General features: G+C 35.8%; 3 protein-coding genes across 3 annotated transcripts; 2 read left to right on the forward strand and 1 right to left on the reverse strand.

Annotated features, from left to right (window-relative positions):
• Positions 1–1655: 1655 nt before the first annotated feature.
• Positions 1656–3593, reverse strand: LOC106355831. The gene is made up of 2 exons (XM_022689028.2): positions 3412–3593; positions 1656–3095 (listed from the first exon to the last, which is right to left on the reverse strand). The coding sequence occupies exon 2, from the start codon at positions 3087–3089 to the stop codon at positions 1845–1847; it is 1245 nt and encodes a 414-aa protein (XP_022544749.2). The 5' UTR covers positions 3090–3095; positions 3412–3593; the 3' UTR covers positions 1656–1844.
• Positions 3594–4090: 497 nt separating this feature from the next.
• Positions 4091–5976, forward strand: LOC106353722 (beta-glucuronosyltransferase GlcAT14A-like). The gene is made up of 4 exons (XM_013793513.3): positions 4091–4712; positions 4802–4877; positions 4953–5068; positions 5247–5976. The coding sequence occupies exons 1-4, from the start codon at positions 4226–4228 to the stop codon at positions 5759–5761; spliced, it is 1194 nt and encodes a 397-aa protein (XP_013648967.1). The 5' UTR covers positions 4091–4225; the 3' UTR covers positions 5762–5976.
• Positions 5977–14170: 8194 nt separating this feature from the next.
• Positions 14171–16717, forward strand: LOC106426329. The gene is made up of 2 exons (XM_048735863.1): positions 14171–14512; positions 14842–16717. The coding sequence occupies exon 2, from the start codon at positions 14974–14976 to the stop codon at positions 16480–16482; it is 1509 nt and encodes a 502-aa protein (XP_048591820.1). The 5' UTR covers positions 14171–14512; positions 14842–14973; the 3' UTR covers positions 16483–16717.
• The last annotated feature ends 1197 nt before the right edge of the window (positions 16718–17914 follow it).

Below are 17914 nucleotides of genomic sequence, written 5' to 3' on the forward strand. Positions count from 1 at the left end.
GCGCGTGATCCAAATGCACAAGAGGCTGTCGACGAAGATCAGGATGACGAAGAAGGTGGAGAGGAAGGAGGCGCAAGCCAGAAGAAGATGATGGAGGAGTTGATCAAACAAGTGAAAATGTTTGGCACTCAGCTAAAGAGAGTTAAGAAGACAATGGACAAGTTTGAGGAAAGGATGGTGGTTCCGTTTGAGGCGTTTATGAAGAAAGCTATGGATGAAGGGCAAGGAAGCAGGGAGTGAAGAACTCGGTTATGTATTTTGTAAACTCGGTTATGTATTTTGTGGGAAGTTGGACCCATTATTTTGTTGTTGTGTGGATGTTGGAAACCTATTGACTTATTAGGTATGTTGGATGGAACTTGTTCTTGTTATCATGGATGTTGCAATCTTGTTATCATGGAAGTTATGATTATTTTTTGAATGTGCCTCTTAAGGAAAACTAAGAAAAGTAGGATAACTTAATGAAAACTAGGACAACTAGGAGAACTTGTAGAACTTAATGAAAACTAGGAAAACTAGAAATACTAGGAAAACTAATTCTTCAACACCACACTTAAACTAAGCATACAATTCTTCAAACTTCCTAACAATGTCATCTTCTTCATTTTCGTCATTCCCGCCCCCGCCCTTCCCTGTCTTCTTCTTCTCCAAGTGACTTTTCATTTCAGAAATGGTCTTCTGTAATTGCTCAATCACTTTATCCTTCTCCTGGATTTCATCACGGGCTTGAAGCAATGCTCTCCTTTGCCATTCTGTACCAACCTCTTCATCGAACCAAGAGAAGTAATTGCATTCATTTCCAAGCTGCAATAAGGTCAAAATTCAAACCCAATTCAAATTCAGATTCCATTATATCCAGATTCCATCATATATTCATACCTTAAAACGCGGACAGCCATAAAAGTGTCGACCAGGATTTTTCTCAGTCCAAGCTTGCCTTATTTTCGCCGGCAAGCCACAGTGACACAACCTCAGACAAGAAAATCGGCGGCGGCTCCTTTGCGATAAAGACGAACCCGAACCCGAACCCACTTCCATCTTCACTTTTTCCATCTCACTTGCTCGGCGAGGGGGGAAGAGAATTCGATTCTCAAAATAGAGAAGAGAGACGAGAGAGGGAGAGAGACACGGGAGAGAGGGGGGGAAGAGGAAATGGGGGGAGAAATAGAGAGAAAGAGAGAGGGAGAGATGAAAAAGGGATAAAAAGTCAAACTGAAAGTACTTGAAAGGCTTTGGGAGGGGAGTAAATTTGTGTGGTTGAGATAATTGCCCAAAAAAAATTTGTTCATAGTTATACCCAAGATACTAGTATTCCCAACTTTGGTCATAGTTATATTTTTGTCGGTTTCTAATTTATTTAGTGTTACTAATCTATTAAAATTGGTTATCTAGTTTTACCTTCAATATTACTAGTTTAAATTGTTATATATATAGTTCCGTGCAATTATATTTAGCGAATAGATATAACTCGAAAGTTTCGTTTGTAAGATGTCTTTGGCCAACAAAGTGTTATTGGAATTACAAGGTCTCGTAAGGGATACATGAGAGTTTTTTTCCTAAATTTCAGAAATTGATAACCGAGTTTTATTATAAATATATGTTAGAGTTGCGAAAACAAATATAAAACAATGATATTCAGGTTTTGATAGAGAAAAAACTATGAGATTCGAGTTTTGATATAGATAATACTAATGTCATTACAAAACAAAGTAGATTTCAAGTTTACGCAGTTTTCCAAGTCATACAACACGATACAACACGAAATGAAACAAAGTTCAAGAGCCACAAAATCAAGTACCCAAATGCATTACTCGAAATATGCATTACTCCAAATTCATCCAAATTTAAACTCTTTTCCTTCCTTGCCGCTTGATGCGATATGGAGGTATGATCTTCACCTCCTTGATCTGATCTGGTACATTCCAAGAAGCCATGTCGGGCACAACATTAAGTGTTCTGGAATACGCCAAATGCCACATTTCCGTCCAGTAGTATTTTGAGCACAACTCATGGATATCAAGGCGCCTGCCATCAACATTCCTAGCGAAATAGATATAAGCTGCCAGTCCATGCAGACAAGGGAAGTTTTCATAGTCCCACACCTTGCAAGTACAAGTTTTTCCAACCAAGGTCGCCCAAAACACCTTTCCTGCAGTGTCAGTGATCTCGTACTTAAGCTCGTAACTATCAAGTTCCCGCACAGGTAACTTATGTGCAACAGCCCATAGATCGTGCAAGTAGTTCTCAACCCGAGGCACCAGTCTTGTATTCATTGATCTAGAAACAACATCCTTCCGTTGAGTGAACCAATCAGAGAATTTCCTTATGATACAATCCAGCATTGGTATTAAGGCCCACCTTGTTGCCTCTTTAAACACGTTCTTCATTGATCCCAGAGTGTTGCTTGTATCCAAGTTGTACCTATCACGTGGGAAAAAAACCCTTGCCCATTTGTCCTTTTCAATACCACATTCCTCCACATACTTGTACGCAGCTGGACATCTTATCTTAAATGAGTCGTAAGCAGAATTGAAGTCATCAACCGTGTAATATCTGCCCAACTCCATAAGTTTTTGCCCGACTATATTCTTGTTGACGTTACAAGCATGTAATTTCACCTTTTCCTTCAAATGCCATAAACAATGACCATGGTGAGCCTGTGGAAATACGTTTCCTATGGCGAAAATCAAGCTCTGATGAAGAGTACTAATGAAAACCAGTTCAGAAGAGTCTGGTATAACACTTTTAAGCATCTCGAAAAACCAAGTCCAACTAGCAAGATTCTCACCATCTACTACTGCAAACGCAAGTGGATAACTCTGACCATTAGGATCCTGAGCTTTCGCGAAAACTAAAACACCACCGTTCTTCAGACGTATCCCCTCCACAGCTATCACCTTCCTCATAACTGCAAACCCTTCAATGCAAGCTCCCAAAGCTATGAAAAGGTACTCAAATTTACTTCTATCATCCAATTTCAAACAGGTTTTTGTCCCCGGATTCACTTGCTCTAACATGTACAAATAGCTATACAACATCTTGTAGCTCTCTTTCGGACTACCAGGTATATCTCTGACGTGATTGCTCATTGTGTCCTGCCAAAAGGAACCAAACAAAAGAAACTCACTACAATTTCCCCTACTATTATCCTGCTACAGTTTTACCAGTTATTCGAATTTTTCCTGTTTTCCTAATTCTACCAGTTGTACCCAGTTATTCAGTTTTACTACAATTTATCAAGAACAATTGAATAATCTAGGGTTTATCCCTATCCCTCAACTCCAATTCACCTACCGAAATTCATTATACCGAAATTTACCCCGAAACTAAACAAAACTTGTCACAATTACAAATCTATTAAAACCCCCAAAACCTACTTCCGAAATAATGCTCGAACAGAGCATAACTTACCGGCAGCGTTCGAGAAGCTGAGAGAGAGAGGAGTGGAGGAGGAGTGGAGGAGGAGTGGAGGAGGGGGAGAGTGGAGGAGGAGCTGCAGGAGGAGCTGTAGGTTGGGTGGTCTGGGGGGAGGGGAGCTCGGGGAGAATCGGGATTCACTTTTTTCTTTTTTTTTAGACCAAACCAACAAACATAAGAACCACTTTTAATTTTTTTTACAGACCAATCCAATTCAGATCCGACCAAACCCGAGTTATGTTGGATGCCGATTTTGGTTTGGGACATTCTTGGTTCCAATTAAAATATGTCCTTTTGGTCTTTTCACATATTCATTAATGCTTGATGGGTATAGTATATTTTATGGTGCATAGGAGATTGATTGAGGAGGAGATTGGGCATTGGAGGTGATGTCCCGAGTTGAGACATAAAAAATCCAGAATCTAATGTGTAATTAAAGCAATCCACTCTTCAATTAATTACTTAATTAAAGTAAACCTCCTCGAAGCAGGTTAACCACCCAACCCACTTTCAACTCCCACTCTCTCCACCCTACGCGTAAAAACCACGCAGATATCTCATGCGAAGATCTTCATCGTACATGTGTAGATGAAGATTCGTGGACCACACACGCTGGTGGAAGAACGTGTACCATTACTCTTAACATTCGCGTTAAAAATATATAAAAAAAAGTTGAGAACCGACCGACCGGAGATCGAAGATGTGTACCTGAGAGAATCCTTGTCTTCTTCATACAAACCCTCCAACTCTCTCTCCGGCAAGATCTCAATCTCGCTCGATCTACGCATGAGCTTTCTGATTTTGATCGATGGGAGCTGAGAAGAAATGGCTATTCACTCTCTTCTCCGTAGTATTCATCTCCGTCTTCCTCCTCCTCTTACTCTACTCCATCTCCGCCTTCACCTCCAACCCTTTCCCTTCCCCTCTCCGCCACGGCCCCCACTACCCGCCCTCTTTCGCTTACTACATAACCGGCGGTCGTGGAGACAAAGACCGGATCTTTCGGTTACTCCTCGCGGTTTACCACCCTAGGAACCGGTACCTTCTCCATCTCGGCGGCGCTGAAGCTACTGAAGCCGAGCGGGTGGCTCTTCTCTCCGACGTGAAGTCTGTTCCCGCTGTGAGCGCCTTCGGGAACGTTGATGTGTTGGGGAAGGTTGATCGGTTGTCTGAGAATGGCGCTTCGAAAACGGCGAATACTCTCCACGCTGTGTCTATCTTGTTGAAGCTTGATGGCTCTTGGAGTTGGTTCGTTGAGCTTAGTGCCTTTGATTATCCCCTCATCACTCAAGACGGTATGTTTTGTTTTGGCAAAAGATTTGCTTTTTGATATTTATTGCATCTACTCAGTTGTTCTGTTTGTCTTCTTGTTTTTTTTTTTCAGACCTGTCTCATGTGTTTGCCTCGGTGAATAGAAGCCTCAACTTCATTGACCACACCAGTGACCTTGCTTGGAAAGAGTAAGTAGATGTTTTTATGAATCTGTTACTTTTACATTTTTGGTGGAGATTATGAATAATGTGATCTCTCTGTAGATCTCAGAGAATCAAGCCTATTGTTGTGGATCCAGCACTTTACTTAGCTAGAAGAACACAGCTCTTCACTGCTACTGAGAAACGACCAACACCAGATGCTTTCAAAGTCTTCACAGGTTTAAAACATTCAGTACCTAAATAATACTCTCTGTGGCTACATGGCCGGTCCTGGGCAAAGCCGAATGAAACATTCACCATTCAAATTATTGAAATTTTTACTAAACCGTCTACAGTCTACAGGCCCCATGCGTAGCTACTACATCCCTAATGTTGCTGCTTTGTTAAATCACGCAGGCTCGCCGTGGACAGTACTAAGCAGGTCTTTTCTTGAATACTGCATCTTCGGCTGGGAGAACTTACCGAGAATCCTCCTCATGTATTTCAACAACGTCATCCTCTCTGAAGAATGCTACTTCCACACGGTGATCTGCAACGCCCCTGAGTTCAGTAACACGACGGTTAACGGAGACTTGCGTTACATGATATGGGACAGTCCGCCGAAGATGGAGCCGCACTTCCTTACCGTATCCGACTTCGGACAGATGGCTCAGAGCGGAGCAGCTTTCGCCAGGCAGTTCAAGAAAGATGATCCGGTTCTTGACATGGTTGATAGAGAGATTCTGAAACGGGGGCGGTACAGGGTCACTCCTGGAGCTTGGTGCGCGAGCCGTGGTAGCTGGTGGAACGATCCTTGCTCGGAGTGGGGTGATGTTAACGTGGTGAAAGCTGGACCTCAGGCTAAGAAGCTTGATGAGACGATAGTGAATTTTCTTGATGATTTGAATTCGCAAACTAATCAATGCAAGTGAAGTAGAAGGGTGGGAAGCATTATATACACGGGACATGACACGAGATTTACATTTGTGTTCTGTCTGTAAGGTTCATTCTTTGGGCAATAGTGGCGCTGTTTTTATACGAGGAGAAGAGAAAAGGAGATATCGTTTTTTTTTTCTCTTCTCCCAAATTTTGTAATTCCTGACAGAACCACGGTTTCACTATTCGATGAACTTTTGTTCTTGTACTAGTAGGAGCTTGTTGCTGGTCATAGAGAATGGAAGACGCATTCAAGGTCCTGGAAGAGATTAAATTAGAAGGGACTGGGCCAAATGCTAGAACTTATGTGATCATGGTGAGGATGTTCGTGTCATCAAATAATAGAATTGGGTCTTCGGGCCTAAAACTTCTTAGTTATTCAGAAAAAAAAAAGAGAGAGTTGGATATGGCAATCAAAATTGGGTTTAGATAAACGAAAAAATTGTTCTTTAAGGAATCCACATGTTCTCAAGTTCGATACCAGTTCTGTGCCATGAGGACAAACCAGACAAGGCTTGTGAGTATTTTCAACGAGATGTTAAATGTGGGTATCAAAACACCAGTTCACTCATATGTTTAGCTCTTAAACAAGCCATACCCGATGAAGGCCGGGAATATAAAGTGGCGGATTCGGCTGTGAAGATATGATGGATAGGCTGAGAAACACCCAACTTACAATTATGTCATGTGTAGGTTTACAAAAGAAAAAAAAATCTTTTGAAAAATACTCCATCCGTTCCGAAAGTAAGATTTGCTAGAGTTTATTCTTGTTTTATACAAATAGATTTTCTAAATTTTTAAGGTACTTTTATATACTTTTAAGAAATATTACTTGTAAATATTTGATTGATTAAATTTTATTGGTGGATAGCTATTAAAAAGTGTATTGAAAAATAAATTGTAAATATTTATTTTAAAAAGACGGTAAACCGCTCTCCGGTGAAAGAATGTTAAATCACCGGTGGCCACGTGTTAGGAATATATAAGTGTAGTCGGATTCAAATTCAGCTCATTTAACGACGCTGGAACGTCATGCTACCATCCGACCACTAGCAGCACATGATTTGTAAATATTTATTATATTTTTAATAAACGTGAAAATTCTAGAAAATATTAATTTCGAGGAACAGGGGAAAGTTTACATTAATCATTATGTGAACTGAACTTTAATAATGACGTAGCATACAAACCACTAGACTATAGTTCATGGTCATTGGTCGATCTCAAAATCTTCATAGTTTTGAGTTTCTGTCTAATTTTATCACCGAGAGTTTTCAGCAAAGGGTTTCAGGTTTTCTAGTAAGTAGTTCTAGAGACCAAGTGCTAATGAGATTCTAAGTGTACTAAGATCACACTGGTCTTGTGAAATGGTAAGAGGCTAAAGATTTCACGGTTACAAATCAAAAGTGTTGTTTGATCATATGCACTGTATAATTACAGTTCCGTAAAACTTTTTTACTTGGTGAGTTTCTAATAGTCCCGTTTTTTTTTTGTGAATCTACTGTTTCATGTATTGATCCATCATCTTTGCATAGAGGTTCTCACTTCTCATATTTGAGTTTATGACTTCCAGACTACTGCTACTATCATTATGTTCCACTCGGCCTCTGTTCCAACTAGATCCGGAAGAATATAAGACCCAACTATAAATGGAAATCAAACTATATAAAAAACTGATAATATTTTCATATGATGATATTTCAACACATAGGATGTGCCTAGATGATCATTCAACCGTTTCTTCTGACTGTACAGTATATGTGGATCGAACATTTTAAATGTGGCAGGGTTAAACCACGTCATCCCCACTCCATGTTTTCTGCCAAAAGTTTATTTACTACCTCTCCTTTTTCATAATATATTTTGTTTTTGTCGAAAAATTATTTTTATTTTATTTTTAAAAACGGATATTACAGATTTATAGAACAACGGATATTACAGATATTAATTAAAATTCAATAAATTATAAAAAGTAGCCACTAATATTCAATAAAGATAAAAAATTACATTAAAATATAATAATAATTTTCACTTATTTGACTAAAGTTTCATTGATATTTCTACACTTACGTGGTGTTATTCACTCATGTATTTTAATAGAGTTTAAATCTAAACAAAATCTACTGTTATTCGAATGATGATTAAAAATTTTATTTTAAAATCTAGTATTATTCAATGAATAATTTAAATCCAGTTTTTAAAATATAGTGTTATTCAATTTTTAAAGATTTTAAAATTCTTTGTATTTTGGATTGATTGCAAATCATTTTTTATGGAGTCTCGTGAATAAATGATTGATCTCAAAATCTAATGCATACTGCATAGATTTTAAAATTCATCAACTTAAATTATTTCAAAATATTAAAATTTGATATATTACAAAACATTAATAATTAACTTTAAATCAGTAATTGAATAACACTCCTAAAAAATTTTGGGATCAAAAATGCAAATTACACATATTCTGGAAAAAAAAAATAGTTACAAGAAATCTTCGACATGGTGCAGAACATACCATTCGAACATAAATTTCATAGGGCAGCTCGGTATGGCAACAATCAACTGAAGAATCATTTACTTATCGTAATATTTCATAATTAATTGGACGTTAAAAAAGCTATATATACTATTATTTGCGAAGTAAACTTTTGCAATGAAGCTCTCACGTTGAAAGTTAGAGTGGTTAATATCGTTTATACCTTGAATGAATAAAGTATAAATAAATTAAAAAATAAAAACGAAATTTTAATTGATTTTGATTAGATAATTGATTATTATGAAGAATAGTAAGAATTATCCAAAATCTGAAAATATAATTTAAAAAAGAGATAACTTATGTATATATTGTATTGTTATCTCAAAAAAGTCTTTAAGTAAAAAGTTAAAAACATAAATTCTATAACTAAATATTAATTAAATAAAATTATTAATTATATAATTAAAAAAAGAAATGTTGAATTATCCAAAATCTAAAAATATAATTTTAAAAAATAATTTCTATATATATATTGTATTGTTATCTGAAAAAGTATTTTAGTAAAACGTTAAAAACATAAATTATCTAATTAAATATCAATCAAACAATTTTTTTAATTATATAATTTAAAACTATTATTTGCGAAGTAAATTTTCGCAATAGAGTTCTTACATTGAAAGTTAGAGTGGTTAATATCGTTTAACCCTTAATGAATAAAATGTATAAATAAATTAAAAAATAAGAACGAAATTTTAATTGATTTTGATTAGATAATTGATCAATATTAAGAATAGTAAGAATTATCCAAAATCTGAAAATATAATTTTTTTTAAAAAGATAACTTTTGTATATATTGTATTGTTATCTGAAAAAATCTTTAAGTAAAAAGTTAAAAACATAAATTCTATAACTAAATATTAATTATATAATTAAAAATAGAATATTGAATTATCCAAAATCTAAAAATTATAATAAAAAAGGTAATTTATATATATATATATATTGTATTATTATATGAAAAAAGTATTTTAGTAAAACTTTAAAAACGTAAATTATATAATTAAATATTAATCAAATAATTTTTTTAATTATATAATTAAAAATATAATATTGAGTTATTTTAAGATCTATTTTAGTAATGAATATATATATATGTATATATATATATATATATATATATATATATATATATATATATATATATATATATATATATATGTTTGCCTCTATCCTAAGCTATCCATGTGGAAAGTTACTCTCTGACAAACCGACACGTGTATGTGAATTTTATTTCTTTGGCTAGATTTGAGTTTAACTTTAGGCTTATACTATGAACAATTGAAAGGACTTTTTTACTCTTTAATATTATTGAATGTGTTAATTATTTCTTAATACATAGTAGATAAAACAAAAAAAACACAGATTTGAGTTTAACTTTACCATATGTACCTCATCGTGTGATAATTTATAAAGTAGCAACGAATCTATAAGTTCAGCAAATTTGCAATTGCCTACTTCAGAATTTTAAATATATAAACAGTCAACAGTAATGTGTTGAATATTATATTCATATGATTTAAAAACCTTTAAAAAATTTTATTTATAAACATACACCAAAAACTTAATGAAAGTAAATATTCATTCAGGTTCTCAACCACTTCAAATACTATCAATGCCAAAAAAAAATTAATCAAGAGCACGAAAACTATAATATATTTAAAACTACAATAAATACATTAGTTAATGAAAAATCCTTTTAAAAAAATATTATGCATGCATACATAAATATTAAGAGAAATATATAAAATGAAATAAAAGTAACAATAACTTAAAGAACAAATTGTATAATACTAAGAATATTTATGATTTGTGCTCTAAGATATATTCAACTTATTGTCACAAAAAACTTAATAAAAAATACATACTTTGTTTTAAGAACATTAAAAATCACTTTAAAAATTTTAACATTTTAAGAAAAATTATGAATCAATAATATTAATATAAAATTTTATTCGAAAAACTCAACACTAAATGCATAAACAAAAAAACAAACAAACCCTAAACCCTATAATCCTAAGCATTATTATAAACCAAACCTTAAACCCAATCTAAACCAAACACTAACCTTTCCTACTACATAAACCCTAAATCCTACCTGACCCTAAATCATACCTAAACCTAGACCTTAACCCTATCTAACCCTAAACCCTACATAAACAAAACCATAATCACTAAACCCTTCATACTACCTAAACCCTAAACCTATCAAATCGTAAACTAACCCTAAACGTAAACCCTACCTAACCCTAAACCCTATTTAACCCTAAACCCTACTAACCCTAAACCCTTCCTAACCCTAAAACCCTTCCTAACCCTAAAACCCTACCTAACCCTAAACCCTACTAACCCTAAACCCTACCTAACCCTAACCCTACATAACTCTAAACCCTACTAACCCTACATAACCTAAACCCTACCTAACCTAAAACCTTTCTAACCCTAAACCCTACTAACCCTAAACCCTACTAACCTTAAACCCTACTAACCCTAAACCCTACCTAACCCTAAACCCTACCTACCCTAAACCCTTTCTAACCCTAAACCCTACCTAACCCTAAACCTCTTCTAACCCTAAACCCTACCTAACCCTAAACCCTTTCTAGCCCTAATTCCTACTAACCCTAAACCCTTCTAACCCTAAACCATGCTAACCCTAAACCCTACCTAATTCTAAACCCTACCTAACCCTAACCCTACATAACCCTAAACCCTACTAACCCTAAACCCTACCTAACCGAAACGCTACCTAACCCTAAAACCATTCTAACCCTAAACCCTTTCTAACCCTAAACCATTCTAACCCTAAACCCTTTCTAACCCTAAACCCTACTAACTCTAAACCCTACTAACCCTAAACCCTATTAACCCTAAACCCGACATAACCCTAAACCCTACTAACCCTAAAACCTACCCAATTCTAAACCCTACCTAACCCTAAACCCCATGTAACCCTAAAACCTACCTAACCCTAAACCCTACTGAACCCTAAACCCTACCTAACCCTAAACCCTACCAACCCTAAACCCTACTTAACCCAAAACCCTACTAACCCTAAACCCTACCTATCCTAAACCCTTTTTAACCCTAAACCCTACCTAACCCTAAACTCTTTCTAACCCTAAACCCTTCCTAACCCTAAATCCTGCCTAACCCTAAAACCGTACCTAACCCTAAACCCGTTCTAACCCTAAACCCTACCTAACCCTAAACCATGCTAACCCTAAACCCTGCCTAAACCTAACCCTAAAACCCTACATAAACCTAACCATAAATCCCATCTAACGCTAAAACTCTACCAACCCTAAACACTAAAAAATAATCTCAAAACTTAAAGCTAAAAAGACCTAAACTCTACCGCTATGTAAGTTGTTGTTATATTCAAATAACAAATTACATAGCGGATTTTAAATCTTACATCCATTATTTTAATTGTCAAAATATTTTAAAAGTTGTATCTTATGAATAAAAAAGGGAAATTATATTTTAATAACGTTAAATTTTGTTAAAATAGAATGAAAAACTATTATCATAAATAAATAAAGAATTTTGATGAAATTTGAAAATCTTCGAATCAATAACAATTAATTAGTAATATTTCAAAAACCCTTAAACTATTATAGCAGTGGAATCTCAAAAAAAAAATTAAAGTTCTCAAACTTTTATTTGCTAATAGCCATCCTTAAATATTTGCTCATTCACAAAAAAAAAAATATTCTTTACATAAATTGGAAACAAGTTTTATTTTTTAACTAGAGACCCAAGTTTAAATTATAACACTAAAATATTTTAATATTTAATTGTTCAGAAATAACAAGTTAATGTTCTTAAAACAATAACCATCCTTAAATCTTTGCTCATTCAAAAAAATAATATTCTTTACATAAATTGGAAACAAGTTTTGTTTTTTGACTAGAGACCCAATTTTAAAATATACCACTAAAATATTTTAATATTTAATTGTTCAGAAATATATATATTTATATATTCGAGAGTAGACAATGCATAGATGATACTAAATTGATCGCAAGAATTCTTTTTGGAAAACACAATATAACTAGAATAGTATACAAAGAACTTTTCAAAATTTTATGAAAATGTTTAAGTTCGCGTCGCGGGTAAAACACCTAGTTTTATACTAAAAGCAAAAGGAATATAAATATTGGTGAGATGGTTATGAGATCCAAGTAAGTAAGAATTATTCTCGTTGACGAAAAAAAAAAAAAAATCTTCTCGAGTTCATAAAGTACGTTCGAAAATCAGATTCCCAAGTATGGGCCAGATTATGCATTTTATGAGGGTTTTGATTTGAATATACTTACTCTGGGTCTGGGCCGTATAATTTGATGTCAAATTTGGATAAAAAAATGAAGTGTTCTTTCCTTGGTAACCTAGTGGGTATTACTCTTAAAAATGGATGCATGGTTGAAGTTATTGTTCACCAAAAGGATTTGCAGTAAAGTGTTGTGACATCTAGATATGTATCTTAAATTTCAGTGCACCAATTAAATTTTAGCATTCGCTGGACTGTAAATCTAAATAAATATGTATTTGTAAAGGAGAAAACAGCCATTAAAATCCCGAACTTTCAAATTAAAGCCAAAAAAACCTTCAATTCATGTTTAAGCCAAAATAATCACCAACTTTCAAATATTGGTCATTTTAAACTTTATATTTTGTTGACTCGGTCATTTAAGAGCTCCGAATAGTCAACCATTAAATTTGATTAAAAATAAATGCATGTTAACTCTCTAAACGACATCATTTTAAAAATCGATTAAAACATTGATTAACCGAGGTTTTGTTTTCTTCTGAAACACTTAAAACATCTCTTTCGCGAGACCAAAGTGAAGAAGATGAAGTTGATTTGGGGCTCTAGTTTTGCAAAAGAGGTGATTTGAGTGTTTCCAGAAGCAAAAAGACGTCATTTAATCAATGTTTTAATCAGTTTTATAAAAATAATATTGTTTAGATAGATGATAGACGTTTAGTTTTAATTGATTTTAACAGTTGACTATTCGGGTTTCTTAAACGGCCGAGTCAACAAAATATGAAGTTTAAAATGACCAATATTTGAAACTTGATGATTTTTTTGGTTCAAACATAAGTTGAAGGTTTTTTTGGCTTTAATTTGAAAGTTCAAGGTTTTAATGGCTGTTTTCTCATTTGTAAAGGAAAAAAGAAATCAAATGTTGAGACTGTTGTAAATATAGATCTAAAAAATTATAAAGTTATTCATCACATAATAATATGCAAATTTCAAAAAGGTATTTGCCTCAATATGTTTTGCTTGCTTTGCTTTTTTCTAATTTGATTGCGTTTACTCACAACAAATATGTTCTCGTTCCATCTTATTTTTTTTGTGCGGAGATGTTATCTCACTTAAGAAGGTTTAATAGAACTTTTTATGATATGAATTAAGATACCATATAGTTATTTCTCTTGCATGGTTGTGGTTAAGTGGTAGTCGAAATTTGAAAATGTAATGCACCACTTCTTTTAGATCCAAATCTCTTTTAAAGCAAAATGACAATTACGTGGAATGTTTAGATTTGGGCATCTATCTATGTTGTGTACATAGTAGTCTGGCAACAGATGAATGACTGCCTTTTGATATCAGTCAGAAAATATTTCTAACTCGGATCAAGTAATATAGTAACCAATTCAATTCATTCCATAATATTAAGGGTATTTTTCACAGGGTCGACCAGTTTAAACTATATAAGGCCACTTCCAACAAGGGTTTCTAGTGGGCTGTGTAACATATTTTTTAAAAAATATTGTAAATATAGGAAATAGAAACATAAGAGTTTCTTAAACAGAACTTTAACGAAAAAAAAAAAAACATTATAATTGATGATACAATTTAAAAAATATTTCCCGTTAAGTATTAACTTCTAGAAAGTAAAAACGGCGATGCAAAAGGCGATTCAGTGATCTAGGGTTTCGATGCTTCAAAGGGATTGGGATCCGGGGATTGGAGAGGTATTATCGGATCATTGGGATTCAGAGAGTCGATTTGGAGATGGGATTCTCCATGATCGGAATGTTGCAGATGGAAGATTGGATTTTCCTTCTGATTTTAGAACGGCTGGCTTGATCGAGGGTGAAACAATGATTGAGATTTGGATCTGGCGAAAACAAGGAAGTATGAAGTTTGGGTCCTTGATTTTTATTTCGATCATCTTTAAGACGAAATTGAATCAAGGAAGAGGTATATCCTTTCTTTCCTTTCGCTGGTTTTTTCAGAGATGTGGAGATATGGAGAAATTCTGCAAAGGGTTTCATATGGAAAGTTCGATGATATTTGTACAAGACAAGCGGGATTACCGAATAAGTTTGTGGTTAATGGGATTATTATGGGCATTTGATTTTGTTATCACGAATCAAATCAGAATTAGGGAAATTAAGGAAATTATTGGGATTTTGGTTCAGTATAAATGGACGAAAGGGTTCTTTCCTTGGATCATAGACCTTGCAACTTTCTCTCTTGCAATTGATAAAGTTCACAGCTTTATTTTTCTTCTTTTCGCTATGTCACAGAGTCAACTTTTGGGAAATGGGGGGGAGGTGAAGAACGGAGAAGGAGTTCGCAAACGTCTGAAGATATCAGTGGCCCACTTTGATAATTCGGCTCTCATCAAGAACTTTTCCAAGACCCTTCTCGGGAGATGTATGAATCCGGAGAAGCAGGAGATGCCGGCTCTAATTTCGAATCTCCCGAAGATATGGAAACTGGAAGAGAGGGTTGTTGGTACGGATTTGGGGTTTGGGAAGTTCCAGTTTGATTTCGAAACGGTGGAAGATATGGAAGGGGTTCTCAAGAATCAACCTTTTCATTTTGATTACTGGATGTTGGCTTTGGCGCGGTGGCAACCAAAAAAGTCCCTGCTCTATCCATCGGAAATACCTTTTTGGGTTCGAATCATTGGAGTCCCGGTGGAGTTCAAAACGGAAGCCACTTTTGAGAGCATTGGAGACGCCATAGGAAGAACGGTGACCGTAGATTTGGATCACTCTCGAGTGCAAGTGGTGGTTGATGCGTTTAAAGAATTGTGCTTTGAAACCACGATAGATTTCAATGGTGGGGAGTTCTATGATGGTGAGGAAGCTCCGGTATCACTGCGGTATGAGAAGCTGTTTGGATATTGTCAAGTGTGCGGGAGTCTTTGCCACAAGGACGACGTCTGTCCCCTAGATGTGAAGAACACTAAGAAGAGTCCAGAAAAGAAACGTGAGGGAAGAGAAGGTAATGGGGTTTGGCATGATGGAGCGAAGTACGATGATCGTGCAAGGAGTTATAAAGGTGTAGTCATTAATGGAAATGCGAATCAACAGCAAAAAGAAAGAGAGGGCCGTGAGTATTATGGCAAAGGTAAAGGCAAAATGGGGGAAGAAACCGATTCAAAATGGATGAAGGTGCCAGAGAGAGGAAATAAGAGAGCCAACAACAACCGTGGAACTTATAGAGGAGATGGGGAGGCTTCTCGATACAGACCTGCCAGGCGAGAGGACTCAAGGTCTGGTGTTCAGAGTGGGCATCTTCGACACTCTTCAGAACAGACTAAGCAACCGTTTCAACAAGAGGTTCGTGAGGAAGTTCGAGAGGAGGGTGAGATTAGGTCCGTTGCGGAGGCTCGCATAATGCCACCCTCTCAGGCGTTTCAAGTGGAACTGGCCAATACTCAGGCTGAGGGAACAACAGTCATCTCGGATCCTACTGACGTGGACCGTGGATTGGCAGAGGTACATGGTATGCAGGAGGATCAAGTTGACTTAGAAGATGAGGATGTGATGGACATGGATGAGATTAAGGCTCATCTACTTGAGAATGGGATTGATATGGATGCAGAGGATTTTTTAGAAGAGACAGCAGAGGAAGAAACTGAGGAAGTGATCAAGGAACAGGCAGAAGATAACAATGCTCATGTTACAGATGGGGGGACTGTGGAAGAGGAGCAAGGCCCGGTTGCTGGAAATGCGGAGAAGAAACCAGGACTACGTAAGAGGCTGTTCAAGGCATCGACCGGTACTGCGGGTAGTAGTAAATTGAGAGCATTTAATGCGCTTGCGTCCCCACGCAAGCGAGCTGCAGCGAAGCCAGGAGTGCGTCCGGGAGATACCATCAAGCAAGCGGAGAGTAAGGGTGCTTCAAACCTGAAACTTGGGACACAGAAGATTTGATTTATGGTTAGTAGATGTTCTAAAGGTTTCTCAAGCAGGCTGGGCTTGTCTTATGTTTTACTTTGTTTTCTGGTTTTAATAAGCTCTATGAGCAAGTGCGTTTTCTCTGTTTCGAAGTGTTGTAAGAGACTGGTTTTATTTGTGGTTTCCTTGGGGGAGAAGCAACGATTTAATACAACAGTCTTTTGTTATTGGCTTTGTAATCGTATTGGCTATTTTGATGGATATTGGATTAGAATAGAGTTCGTTGGGTTGGAATGGAAGCAGTTAAGTAGTAGTTTTATGGGTGAATGGTGTTTAATAAGTCTATCAAATAATCGGAAATGGCTGGTGAGGTTGTTAGTTTGTCAATGGTGGCGCTTGAAGTTAGGGATTTTAGATTGCGTTTCTTTGGCATTGGAAATTTTGAATCAGGTACAAGTTGGATGGAGAGGATCGTATTATGAAGCACATGTCAAGCGAATTGATGGTTCTTTTTCAAACCAAGAAGAAAGCGGGTTTGGTTTTTTTGGTGAAAGGAAAATTTTTCACGTGGGGGTAGATGGCTTTGCATATATATTGCATGTCTTTGGTGGATCGAAAAGTTATAGTTTTTATTTTATTTATGGAAGCAGAGTTATATCATTATGGAGGCTACGTGGTAGAATTTGGATTATGTTAGCGGTCTCTTTCCCGATCATTATGGAATGGTCCAGACCACAACGAACGGTTAACAATTGGAGTGTGGAAATCGGGTATCATTACACCCATAGACTCAGCTCTCAAGAGCAATTTAAAATGTTTTTTAAATGCGGGTTTTAAGTTGGAATTGTCGAGGAATGGGAAGTAAGTGGACGCTAAGCTATTTAAAGGAGATAAGGTATAAACATAAACCGGATTTTTTGTTTTTATCAGAGACAAAGCAAGATTCAGAGTTTGTCCAAAAATGGCAAGCTCATTTGGGGTTTGATAATATCGTTACTATAGACCCGGTGGGGAGAAGTGGAGGATTAGCGCTTTTCTATAATAATGAGTATCAAGTTAAGGTATTATTCTCTAGTAATCGAATGATAGATGTGGAAGCGGAAGCCCTGGGTAAAACGGTCTATCTTACCTTTGTATATGGGGATCCAGTTCAAAAATTGCGAGAACAGGTATGGGAACGGTTAACTAGGTATGGACTGGCGAGATCCGATCCCTGGTTTATTATTGGAGATCTTAATGAGATTACTGGTAATCATGAAAAAGATGGTGGGGCTATTAGGAGTGCAGATTCTTTTATTCCTTTCAATAATATGATAAGAAATAGTGGTCTGCTAGAATTTCCAGCTAGGGGAAATAAAATGTCATGGCAAGGGAGAAGAGGAAAAGGGAAAGGGGCTGTGTTGGTTCGATGTCGGTTGGACCGTGCGCTAGCAAATGAAGAATGGCATACCCTATTCCCGTGTTCTTT

This window comes from Brassica napus, chromosome A7, assembly GCF_020379485.1.
Source record: "Brassica napus cultivar Da-Ae chromosome A7, Da-Ae, whole genome shotgun sequence".
Lineage (NCBI taxonomy): Eukaryota > Viridiplantae > Streptophyta > Magnoliopsida > Brassicales > Brassicaceae > Brassica > Brassica napus.

What these genes read in the sequence shown, in the direction of transcription:
- LOC106355831 (XM_022689028.2), bottom strand. Translation starts at nt 3,089, where the DNA reads ATGAGCAATCACGTCAGAGATATACCTGGTAGTCCGAAAGAGAGCTAC.
- LOC106353722 (XM_013793513.3), top strand. Translation starts at nt 4,226, where the DNA reads ATGGGAGCTGAGAAGAAATGGCTATTCACTCTCTTCTCCGTAGTATTC. An exon ending in TCCCCTCATCACTCAAGACG is followed by an intron (nt 4,713 to 4,801) that starts GTATGTTTTGTT and finishes TTTTTTTTTCAG; the next exon opens with ACCTGTCTCATGTGTTTGCC. An exon ending in AGTGACCTTGCTTGGAAAGA is followed by an intron (nt 4,878 to 4,952) that starts GTAAGTAGATGT and finishes ATCTCTCTGTAG; the next exon opens with ATCTCAGAGAATCAAGCCTA.
- LOC106426329 (XM_048735863.1), top strand. Translation starts at nt 14,974, where the DNA reads ATGAATCCGGAGAAGCAGGAGATGCCGGCTCTAATTTCGAATCTCCCG.